Source organism: Sceloporus occidentalis, unplaced genomic scaffold (genome assembly GCF_023333645.1).
Source record: "Sceloporus occidentalis isolate IW3139 unplaced genomic scaffold, rSceOcc1.0.p SCAF_1, whole genome shotgun sequence".
In the NCBI taxonomy this organism is placed as follows: Eukaryota; Metazoa; Chordata; class Lepidosauria; order Squamata; family Phrynosomatidae; genus Sceloporus; species Sceloporus occidentalis.
Genome location: NW_028316981.1, coordinates 101624175 through 101636417, shown reverse-complemented (window position 1 = coordinate 101636417; position 12243 = coordinate 101624175). Strand labels below are relative to the sequence as shown.

The window sequence follows — 12243 nt, the reverse complement described above, 5'->3', positions numbered from 1 at the left end:
GGAGGGAGCAAGCTTGTTTTCTGCTGCTCCAGAGAACAGGATCCGAAGCAATGAATGCAAGCTGCAGGAAAAGAGATTCTACCTCAACATTAGGAGGAACTTCCTGACAGTAAGGGCTGTTCAACAGTGAAACACACTCCCTCGGAGTGTGGTGGAATCTCCTTCCTTAGAGGTTTTTAGACAGAGGTTGGATGGCAATCTGTTGGGGATGCTTTGATGTAGATTTCCTGCATGGCAGGGGGTTGGACTGGATGGCCCTTGTAGTCTCTTCCAACTCTATGATTCTATGCCTTGTCCAAGGTTACCTAGAGGGTTTCCATGGTTGAGCTGGGATTTGAATCCCAGTCACCAGAGTCCTAGTCCAATGCTCAAACCACTGTGCCACACTGGCTCTCTTCACTGCAGTCATTAGTAATGTACATAAAACCAGCAATAAGATATTTTAAAATTTTCATTATGAAAGCAGATGTTGATGCCTACTGTCAAATCAAATAACAGCTGGATGTACAGTGCCTTCACTTTGAAATTTTCTAGATTATCTCATTGTGTACATGTGTTTTCTCAGAATCAGTGGAAAAATTGTTTCAGAGGGATAATACACACTCACTTAGCATTATATAATATAAGTTTAATGGCATGGCACATTCTCATCATTTATATTATACTTCTAAATACTTTATTGAATTCTCTAAGTATCAGTAGCTGATTTCAATGACAGTTTGTTAAATAGTCATGTGGAATATGTTCAGGAGTGTCCAGGGTAGCTCTTACCAATTGGGTGTGACCAGGAGATGGTTATTTATAGTTCTCCTGGAGGCTTATTTATCATTCATAGCCAAATATTAGCAAGCAAGAATCATGTTGCATCATGTCTAGTTCTGCTTTTGCTTATGAAAAACATTTAAATAACAAACTGTCCAAAAACCTAGAATGATTTCTTCTTAAGGAGGTATTTTGAAAACCTTAACATTGAAAGTGTGAATGAGTGTGTGTGTCTTCTGTGCATGACACATGGCATTAGATTGTACATTTATTTGGTTTGGAAATGCCAGGAGATTCCAGCAGCAGTGCGGTCAAGTGAAGGCTGTGTCTACAGTATGGCAAAAGCTTTGCATAAAGATCATAACAGTTCTAATCTTCAGCAGCTCAAGCAAGAGGGCTAGGAAAGATATAATTCTGCAGAACCATTGCTAGTCTGTTCAAAACCTAGTACTGGCATAGCTAGATCCATGGTTTGACTCAGTGTAAATTACTAAATTGCTATGTTTCTAAAAGAGTACTATAGTTTAGAATGGTGGTTCTTAACCTTTGAGCCTCTAGAAGTTTTGGACTTCAAATCCTAGAAGCCTTAGCTAGCATGGCCAATGACTAGGAATTCTGGAAAATGAAGGCCAAATAATCTAGAGGACCAGTGTTTGAAAACCTCTGGATTAGAACATTAGGGGGGTCATTCACACTATGTGGATAATGTCACTCATACATTCCAGGTTTGTTGTTTCATATGATGGAACCACATCTCTGCATATCTCTGTGAGTTCTGTTGTTCATATGTGCTCGAATAAAGATGGAGGCAATAATGAGAAAGTATTTGAAGCACTTTCAAGGCAATCATGGGTTTATCCCAGGTTATTCACATGTCCAAGAATCTAAATCTTTTAGGAAAACTCAGGGAAAAACCCAGCATTGATTATCCAGGGTTAAGTGGGTTTTTGGCACCACCCCCCCTCCAAAAAAAATCTTAATTGGGTGCATTCAAAATGCATGTGAAGAACAAAGAGTCAACCCAGATTCTACCTCGATTATTTTCACCATCTAAATAACCCCTTGGTATTAAGAGTGAGTAGACGGAAATACATAGAATCATAGAATAATAGAGTTGGAAGAGACCGCAAGGGCCATCCAGTCCAACCCCCTGCCATGCAGGAAATCCAAATCAAAGCATCCCCGACAGATGGCCATCCAGCCTCTGTTTAAAGACCTCCAAGGAGTGAGATTCCACTACACTCCGAGGGAATGTGTTCCACTGTCAGACAGCCCTTACTAATGTTGAGGTGGAATCTCTTTTGTTGTAGCTTGCATCCATTGTTTCGGGTCCTAGTCTCTGGAGCAGCTTGCTCCCTCCTCAATATGACATCCCTTCAAATATTTAAACAGGACTATCATATCACTTCTTAACCTTCTCTTCTCCAGGCTAAACATCCCCAGCTCCCTAAGTCGTTCTTCATAGGGCATGGCTTCCAGACCCTTCACCATTTTAGTCACTCTCCTTTGGACATGCTCCAGTTTCTCCACATCTTTTTTGAATTGTGCTGCCCAGAACAAGACACAGTATTCCAGGTGGGGCCTGACCAGACCAGAATATAGTGAGACTATTACTTCTCTTGATCTAGACACTATACTTTTATTGATGTAGCCTAAAATCGCATTGGCCTTTTTAGTTGCTGCGTCGCACTGTTGACTCATGTTCAACTTGTGGTCTACTTGGACTTCCAGATCCCTTTCACATGTAGTTTCATTCAGCCAGGTTTCCCCAATCCTATATCTGTGCATTTCATTTTTCTGCCCTAAGTGCAGTACCTTACATTTCTCCGTGTTGAATTTCATTTTGTTAGCTTGGGCCCAGCTTTCAAGTCTATTCAGGCCATTTTGAATTTTGATCCTGTCCTCTGGGATATTAACTACTCCCCCTAGTTTTGTGTCATCTGCAACAGCTAAGTCTTAATTAGGAGTACATGTTGATCTTGATTGTCCTTGACTCTGTCAGTAGACAGGCCATCCTTGTTTCCTGACACATGCTTTTGTTTTGCTAAATGGTAAGATATATACACTTGTGCAATTGTGCTAAGCGTTTCAAAATAAGAAACTAATTTTCATTTTATCTCAAACTTGTTTATTAAAAGTTGGTGTCATTAGCTGATAATCCTTGTTTGAGTATATAAGTATTTCAACATCTCTTAAGCTAATATGGTGGAATGGAGAGTGAAAACTTTAGTACAGAACTGACATAATGGACCAAAAGGACCTTGAAGCAGTGGTACATACGCTGGTAATCTCTCGTTTATATTTCTGTAATGTGCTCTACATGGGGCTACCTATATACCAAGTTTGGAAGCTTCAAATGGTGCAAAATGCGGCAGCCAGATTGGTCACTGGAACATAGGGTTGCCATATCCCGCCGGGGGGCGGGACAATCCCGGTTTGGGCGGTGCTGTCCCGGTCCCGGCCCGGTTTGGGGCCCAAACCGGGACGGCCCCGCCCACCGCGGCCACCTCAGGCCCCGCGGCGGCTCCAAGGCCTTGCTGAGGCCTGGGAAGGCTCTCCGCGGTTGGAGCTCCAGCCGCGGAGACGCTCCCTCCCAGGCCCCAGCGAGGCCTTGGAGGCAGCTCCGCGGTCGGAGCTCCGACCGCGGGGTCCTCAAGGCCTCCACGAGGCCAGGGAGGAGGAGGAGGCCGCTTCCCACCGCGGCGATCGCCGCGATGAGGGGCGGCCCCCGCCTCCTTCCCGGCCTGGGAGCCGGCCGAGGCTTCTTCCCAGGCTGGGAGGAGGAGCAGGCCGCTTCCCACCGCGGCAATCGCCGCGATGAGGAGCAGCCTCCACCTCTTTCCCGGCCTGGGAGCCGGCCTAGGCTCCCTCCCAGGCCGAGAGGAGGAGGAGGAAGCCTGGCACCGCGGAGATCGCCGCGATGTCAGGCTTCCCCCCGCCCTTCTCGGCCTGGGAGCCGGCCTAGGAGCCCTCCCAGGGCGGGAGGAGGAGGAGGAAGCCTGGCACCGCGGAGATCTCCGCGATGTCAGGCTTCCCCCCGCCCTTCTCGGCCTGGGAGCCGGCCTAGGCTCCCTCTCAGGCCGAGAGGAGGAGGAGGAAGCCTGGCACCGCGGAGATCTCCGCGATGCCAGGCTTCCCCCCGCCCTTCTCGGCCTGGGAGACAGCCTAGGCTCCCTCTCAGGCCGGGAGGAGGAGGAGGAAGCCTGGCACCGCGGAGATCTCCGCGATGTCAGGCTTCCCCCCGCCCTTCTCGGCCTGGGAGACAGCCTAGGCTCCCTCTCAGGCCGGGAGGAGAAGGAGGAAGCCTGGCACCGTGGCGATCTCCGCGATGCCAGGCTTCCCCCCGCCCTTCTCGGCCTGGGAGACGGCCTAGGCTCCCTCTCAGGCCGGGAGGAGGAGGAGGAAGCCTGGCACCGTGGAGATCTCCGCGATGCCAGGCTTCCCCTTGCCCTTCTCGGCCTGGGAGCCGGCCTAGGCTCCCTCTCAGGCCGGGAGGAGAAGGAGGAAGCCTGGCACCGTGGCGATCTCCGCGATGCCAGGCTTCCCCCCGCCCTTCTCGGCCTGGGAGACAGCCTAGGCTCCCTCTCAGGCCGGGAGGAGAAGGAGGAAGCCTGGCACCGTGGCGATCTCCGCGATGCCAGGCTTCCCCCCGCCCTTCTCGGCCTGGGAGACAGCCTAGGCTCCCTCTCAGGCCGGGAGGAGGAGGAGGAAGCCTGGCACCGTGGAGATCTCCGCGATGCCAGGCTTCCCCTTGCCCTTCTCGGCCTGGGAGACAGCCTAGGCTCCCTCTCAGGCCGGGAGGAGGAGGAGGAAGCCTGGCACCGTGGCGATCTCCGCGATGCCAGGCTTCCCCTCGCCCTTCTCGGCCTGGGAGACAGCCTAGGCTCCCTCTCAGGCCGGGAGGAGGAGGAGGAAGCCTGGCACCGTGGCGATCTCCGCGATGCCAGGCTTCCCCCCGCCCTTCTCGGCCTGGGAGACAGCCTAGGCTCCCTCTCAGGCCGGGAGGAGGAGGAGGAAGCCTGGCACCGTGGCGATCTCCGCGATGCCAGGCTTCCCCCCGCCCTTCTCGGCCTGGGAGACAGCCTAGGCTCCCTCTCAGGCCGGGAGGAGGAGGAGGAAGCCTGGCACCGTGGCGATCTCCGCGATGCCAGGCTTCCCCCCGCCCTTCTCGGCCTGGGAGACAGCCTAGGCTCCCTCTCAGGCCGGGAGGAGGAGGAGGAAGCCTGGCACCGTGGCGATCTCCGCGATGCCAGGCTTCCCCCCGCCCTTCTCGGCCTGGGAGACAGCCTAGGCTCCCTCTCAGGCCGGGAGGAGGAGGAGGAAGCCTGGCACCGTGGCGATCTCCGCGATGCCAGGCTTCCCCCCGCCCTTCTCGGCCTGGGAGACAGCCTAGGCTCCCTCTCAGGCCGGGAGGAGGAGGAGGAGGACAAGGTTTAAAAATCTAGGACTTTTTTTTTTAATTTCCTAGCCAGGAAATAAAAAAAAAAATGTCCTACATTTTCAAACCTTGTCCTACATTTGTCCCGGTTTCGAGGTCCTCCATTATGGCAACCCTACTGGAACATCTAGAGCAGACTACATAACACCAGTATTAAAATCTCTTCATTGGCTACCGATTAGCTTCTGGGCGCAGTACAAAGTGTTGGTTATTACCTTTAAAGCCCTACATGGCTTGGGCCCGAGTTACTTGAGGGAATGCCTCTCCCTACACAATCCGCCCTATACTCTCAGAACAACCGGGAAGAAATTATTAGAGTATGTAAACACCAGATTAACAACAACTTCCTACAGGGCATTTACTGCCGTAGCTCCTAAATTATGGAATAGCTTGCCAGAGGAGATCTGTCTCATTACCACCTTAGATGCCTTTAAAAAGCCACTTAAGACAGATCTGTTCCGGCAGGCCTATAAGAGAGTTAGAAATATCCACCCTCTATTTGTAAAGATATGTATTTTAAATTATGATTTAGTCTGTGTATTGTATTGATAGTGGTTTTACTGTTTTATTGAGTGTATTTTATATGAAATTGTAGTTTTTATCTTGTAATCTTGTTTCTGTTGTTGTAATCCTGCCTCGATCCACAGGGAGAGGTGGGAAATATATATATTATTATTATTATTATTATTATTATTATTATTATTATTATCATCATCATCTCTATTGTTATTTATGTGAGTAAATACTACTACATGGAAGATGGTTATTACTGACTAATGCTAAAAATGAGCATTGTTGATCCCCCCCCCCCAGCCTCCTTTTCAGAGCTGCTTTTTCTGAGCTGACGGTATTGAAAGAATTAATTTAAGTCTTTTTCTAACACTTTAGAATTTGATGCCATTTGATCCCTAGTAATGTTTATATTTTTAGTTAATATATTTGACTACTACACTGCAAATGAACAGTTTGAAAGGTTCCACTCATGTTGTTTATAGGAGATGACTTGCTTAAAAGATTAGAACTTACTTTTGCTTTTGTCATAAACCTTCTAATTTTGTTCATAACTGTTGCCATTTTGTCTGCTTAAACATTAATTAAAGCTGCTAAGTTGATTGTTTGCCTTCTAGGCATATTTAAAGTAAGACTAAAGGAACTTCCTAATTTTCTGACTCATACTCTGAAGAATAAACAAGCCAAATGGTTCTGGATAAACTGAGAATTTTGTTTAAAAGCATTAACTCCAATTTGGAGTTATGAGAGGTTGTTCTTAGATAATGTCCACAAGATTTATTCAGTCAACAGTTCTTTAAGAGGTGACAAGGAGACGCTGAGGATTGAACGGAATGCTTTACACAACTGATGTGGTGATATTTTTTTTTACAGTGCTGTATTTTTCCATGGAAAATTTTCTACAGATACACAGACAGTGGGGGAGAGGGAGAGATACAGTTTATCTATAGTTGTCTAGGCTGTCGTACTGTAGTCAGTCAGGTTAGATGGGCTTAATATAGGATATGAAGTTCTAGTTAATCTTCTAGGAGGACAAACACTGATAAATGATAGTGCTCAGAGGAATAGACTAACAAATGAGCAAACTTGTTTATATTTCAAAAAATCTCTTGCTTTGCACTCAGTCACAAGTAGTCAAAACAAATGTGATAAATTGCCTATGCCCACCGACTCATGTACATTCATTACCAAAATAAAATATTCAACTGGCTGTACTGAACCACTTTTTCCTCTACTACAAATGGAACACTGGTAACCACTACAGAAAACAAATGTATGAAGGTGAAAGAACTGCTGTTATACATCAGATGAAGAAAGTTAGACTGTTGATGTATCAGGTACAGCTCTTTTTAGATTTATACCAGTGTTCTTTCAAGTATAGTTTTTGTTGTATATTTATAGACTCATAGAGCTGGAAGAGACCACAAGGGCCATCCAGTCCAACCCCTTGCCATGCAGGAACTCTCAATCAAAGCATACCCGACAGATGGCCATCCAGCCTCTGTTTACAGACTTCCAAGGAGGGAGACTCCACTACACTCTGAGGGAGTGTATTCCACTGTTGAACAGCCCTTACTGTAGTGGTTCCCAACCTTCCTAATGCCGCGACCCTTTAATACAGTTCCTTATACTGTGGTGACCCCCAACCATACAATTATTTTTTATCACTACATGCAAATATGTGTTTTCCGATGGCCTTAGGCGACCCCTGTGAAAGGGTCGTTTGACCCCCAAAGGGGTCCTGACCCACAGGTTGGGAACCACTGCCTTACTGTCAGGAAGTTCCTCTTAATGTTGAGCTGGAGTCTCTTTTTCTGTAGCTTGCATTCATTATTCCAGGTCCTGTTCTCTGCCCCCTCAATATGACATCCCTTCAGATATTTAAACAAGGCTATCATATCACCTCTTAACCTTCTCTTCTCCAGCCTAAACATCCCCAGATCCCTAAGTTGTTACTCATAGGGCATGGTTTCCAGACCCCTTTCCATTTTAGTTGCCCTCCTTTGGACACACGCCAGTTTCTCCGCATCCTTTTTAAATTGTGGTGCTCAGAATTGGACACAGTATTCCAGGTGGGGCCTGACCAAAGCAGAATAGAGTGGCACTATTACTTCCCTTGATCTAGACAGTATACTTCTATTGATGCAGCCTACAATTGTATTGGCCTTTTTAGCTGCTACATTGCACTATTGACTCATGTTCAACTTGTGGCCTCGGTATTGCACACAAAACACTCTCTCTGTAAGAGAAATGAATAACACAGAGAATTCAGAGGCTACTTTTCATTATTGGGCTGGTGGAAGAGTAGTTATTAAGGCTAGTGTAATATTGTATCCAGTGTTAATATGATGTCTGTTTGTGCAGTAGGGCTTTTCCCCTTCACCTCCACTTGGAATCTCAGCTCTCCAGAGGAGCCCAGACTAGGATCAGGGGATCCTTAGAAATTGGTTTGGGGTGTGGCATGAAAGGATTCAGTGGGAGGGTGACACTGCTGAAGATTGCATGGAGGTTGTCATTGTGTGGTACTACTTCAATAGTAATTTTTCCCAGGGAAAAAGTAGCATGTGTTGTGATTCACATACCCTCACACCACATTGTACATTTGGCAGGGTTTTTTTTTTTTTACTTGTCTTCCTTTGCTACTGAATTTTGAGCTAAAGCCAAACTATTCTTAAAAGTAAACTTGTGGTCTAAACGTGAAATAATCTTCATGTGACTTCCTCCTTCAACACTTTCAGGACATCTTTTTGTGTATTTAAAATAATCGATGAACATTCAGCCCTTAGTAGCATTTACAAATGTTGTTAGTGTCATTTACTTCTTGGCTTAGATGCTTCCTTGAGCATAAGTGGAATCCTTTTAGAATCTTCTGTTAGATTTATGGCTTATATTTAGAGCACTGGGTCAAATAAAGCAGGGCTCTGTTACATCACATTTCAGTAAGCCTATTCTGTAAGGGAAATCGTTCACATTCATTATCCACAAAGACCAGTAGCTCCTACTCCTGTGAGGAAGTGTAGATGTTTTTAGAGGTTGCTGTAACTTTGGAGATGTTTACTGAAATATGTATTTAGAGTAGAAATGTCATTTTTAGGGAACCTAGAAACAGCAAAGCTGACAGCATGCTACGGCGGATGGACACGAAGGAGGCTCTGTTGGGGACAGAAAGAAAGAAAAATGAGGTAGATCAAAAGTAGATGCCAATTCTTGTATATGGGGATGTGTGTGTTTAATAGTATGACTGGTGGGAGGCAATTTGAATGACATAACCAGTAGGTAAAAAATGTTTGAGTTTAATATATTTTTTTAATTAGATAAGTACTTCTGGTTCTCTTCTGTGCACTTATTTTAGTTATACAGATAACATGATCTCAAGAGTAAAGTTTAAAATGCAGTGTGGGTTTTCATATAGTAAATGCATATGTTTTGTCAGTGTCATATCTAAGTCAACTTGTTATGTTTATGCATTATTGTTTTTAAAGAAAATCCATTGAAACATTGAAAAGGGGGAGGGGATTTTTAAGTTCTATTACATATAGCCAAGGGGAAGAAACCCCTTAGTCACTTACCTCCCCTCTGTATCATTTTATGTAATCAAATTGTTTTCATTAATAGCAACATGAACCGTGAAGACCGGAATGCGCTGCGTATCAAAGAAAGAGAGAGGCGTAATCAGGAAATTCAGCAGGGTGAAGAAGCATTTCCACCTAACTCTCCTCTCTTTGCTGAACCATATAAAGTTGTAAGTGCGTGAGTTTTTTTAATAGGGTTTTAAAAAATCACACTCTTAAGTTAATATTGCTTGTATTTTTAATTTAAGCTGATGGTAATGGGATATACTTTCTTGAAAATATTTTGAATAAGTATGGTTTATGTAACAGTTCCCAATCACCCACCTAGAACAATCCTGTGATGTAGGTCAGTGTTCATAAGGGGTCCAAGAATGAGAGATTTACAGCCTGATGCTCTAGATGCACATAAACCCAGGAGTTGGATTGTTGTTACAATTGGAACACAGTGAAAGTGTTTGGTGCTGAAAAACAGATTACTACAAAGTCCTGGGCTACATCCAGTGGTGGACTGCTGCTGGCATAACAGTGGAATCCAGTTGAAATGGGACAGGAGAATCCTCCTCCTCAGTAGCCATACTCTCCAAAATGCTCTGGAGGTTGGGGGGGGGGGGGGGAGGCCAGAACCAGTTTTTGAGCATCATGGAGGCCTGCAAGAGGGAAAGGAAGGAAATTCAGTTACTACCACTAACATCATGTTAGACTTATCCCCATGATTGTTCTGGGCTTAATACATGTGCCATTATATTAACTGAATCTTATTGGAAAGAAAATATTAAAGATTATAGCATGCCCACATTCATACTTGAAACCACTTGGCAGTTAACTGTCTAAATGTGAAATGGTAGAATGAAATTTTAACTCAGAATATTTACTCAGCAAATTGTTGCTGTATACTCTTGCCTTGAGGGAAAAACTGTTCCAGGAGTTTGTTTATGAGCTTCGTAGAGAAGCAACTCTGTAGATGACAAATAGTTGTTGAGATTTGATGTTTTTAGCCTGTAGTTCATTGTTTGTAAGAGGTTCATTATAAGACTGCCAATTGCTTTGTTTGTGCAGCTACCTGATTGTACTGATCATTAATAATTTTGAAACTAGACTGTAAGAAATTTGACAACACTTCAGCATTTTTGTTAGGGGTATTAGCTCTTTTTAAAAATTAAACTTCAAGTCTATCCCTACTAGCAAATTGGGCAAAGCTTGTCGGGTTCTGAGCGACTTTAGTTGTTCCACTATATTGTGCTCTACATACTCCTGAATTTAGAATCTGTATTGGATGCTTGTTTGTCTTATCTCTTGTGCCTGGCACACAACTCTCAATCTATCTTTACACTCCTCTTTCTGTGTTCACCAAAGTGTATTAACTAGATAAGCAATAAAAGCTAATTATTTTGGACATATGTATTATTTGGCATTGCAGTTAGTGACTACAGGGCTCAAAGCTTGCAGTTGTGCACTTGTAACACACATATATATGTAGACAAGCTAGTGAAGGCAGAGTTTCTGGGTTTTTTAAATACACAAGGAAACTGCAGTTAATCTGATTGTTTCCTTACAAGAGGTCTTGTAATATGGATATATAGGGTATTTCACCCTTTTTTCTGGCTTGAAATAAAGCCTTGGTCTGGGGCAAGAAGGCAGGTTATAAAGTTAGTAATAATGGCCCGTTACAGACCGCCCAAAAGGGGCGGTCTTGGGCCGCTGCCGGTTGCAGTGCGGAGGAGCCGCAGCAGCCAAACCGCATGACTCCTCCGCGCTGCAAAAAAGGAGTGCAGAAATCGCACTCCTTCCGGCAACCCGGAAGAGCCGCCGCAAGTGCCAAAGCGCGCATTCGCGACGGCTCTTCCGGGTTTAGACGTCTGGACGCTGCACGTCCGTTACGTCAAGATGACCGCGCCCGTCTGTATAGGGCGCCGCCATCTTGCCGTACAGAATACGCGTGAGGGGCAAGGCGCGTCTGGAAGCGCCGCCCCTTGCGCGTATTCCTGGCGCAACGACGGTGCCACTTAGGCCCGTCTGTAAGGCGCCAATAATTATACTAGATCTTCAGTTAGTTGCAAACTCTTCTTGTACTCTGTAAAGATGGTGGGATGTTAATATACAATCCACCACTGAGATTCAGAGATGTGTTCACCTCCTCCTCCATTCTCACATTCTTCTTTCTCTTCACAGATTGAGGAAAAGAAGGGAAGAGAGGTGTATACATGAGAAATAAGGGGAGGACACAGTGATGTGGTTATCCCATCTTACTTCTTTCCTTTTCAGCCCCCTTTAAAATGCTACTTTGGGTATTTCAAATATTGTTCTACTGCTTATCAAAATACATTTGTGATACTACTCTGTACCAATGGATAAACTAGGTAGTTCTGCAATCCCTACTTTTCTTTTCTGATGTGTTTTTAAATGGACACTCTTAAGTCAGTAATTCTCACAGTGTTTCTTCTGACATAAGAAGCTTTTAGAGGGTTCCAAATGAGCCAAATATAGCTTGGCAGGCAGCTGTCTGTTTTATTTCGATCCCAGGACCATAGAGAGCCTAAGTGAATTTGGCATGTCTTAAGGATTTCATAGGAAGGATTCTGAAAGGCTCCGGAACGAGAGGGATCACCTTTTGGCTCTTTACAAGACCAGTTAGCACATGAAGCAACATATGTCTTACAAGTAGAGGGATCAGCTAGAGGGACAGATTGCACTTGTGTTAAACTTTAGTTACACAAACAATGTGCCTATGTTTTTTATAGAGAGTTGGCCTTATTTGTGCTTTATTAGAATAATATACATAATGACCATGTTTTATTCCCTTAATTTGAAGTACAGTGGAACCTCGCCATAGGCGGGCACGCCATACGCGGCCTTGAGCATATGTGCTCAAGCCGCGGCGCGCGGGGTGGAAGGGGCGGCGCGTCCCATTCAGTTGAATGGGCGTGTGCGCCCGTTGCGCCACGCGTGCCCGTTGCGCCCTGC

General features: G+C 45.2%; 1 protein-coding gene across 6 annotated transcripts in view; it reads left to right on the top strand.

Moving 5' to 3' along the window:
- Window positions 1-12243, top strand: part of AFF4 (ALF transcription elongation factor 4) — an 89923-nt gene that overhangs the window by 21260 nt on the left and 56420 nt on the right. For 2 of the 6 annotated variants that reach the window (XM_089530934.1, XM_089530923.1), the window contains 2 exons: window positions 8805-8892; window positions 9326-9452. In XM_089530934.1, coding sequence (XP_089387060.1) covers window positions 8888-8892; window positions 9326-9452 — 132 coding nt within the window. In that variant the 5' untranslated portion in view covers window positions 8805-8887. Of the gene's footprint in view, window positions 1-6971; window positions 7048-8623; window positions 8893-9325; window positions 9457-12243 lie in introns of those variants that run through there. The other 4 variants (XM_089530945.1, XM_089530914.1, XM_089530956.1 and 1 more) reach the window with 4 other exon arrangements.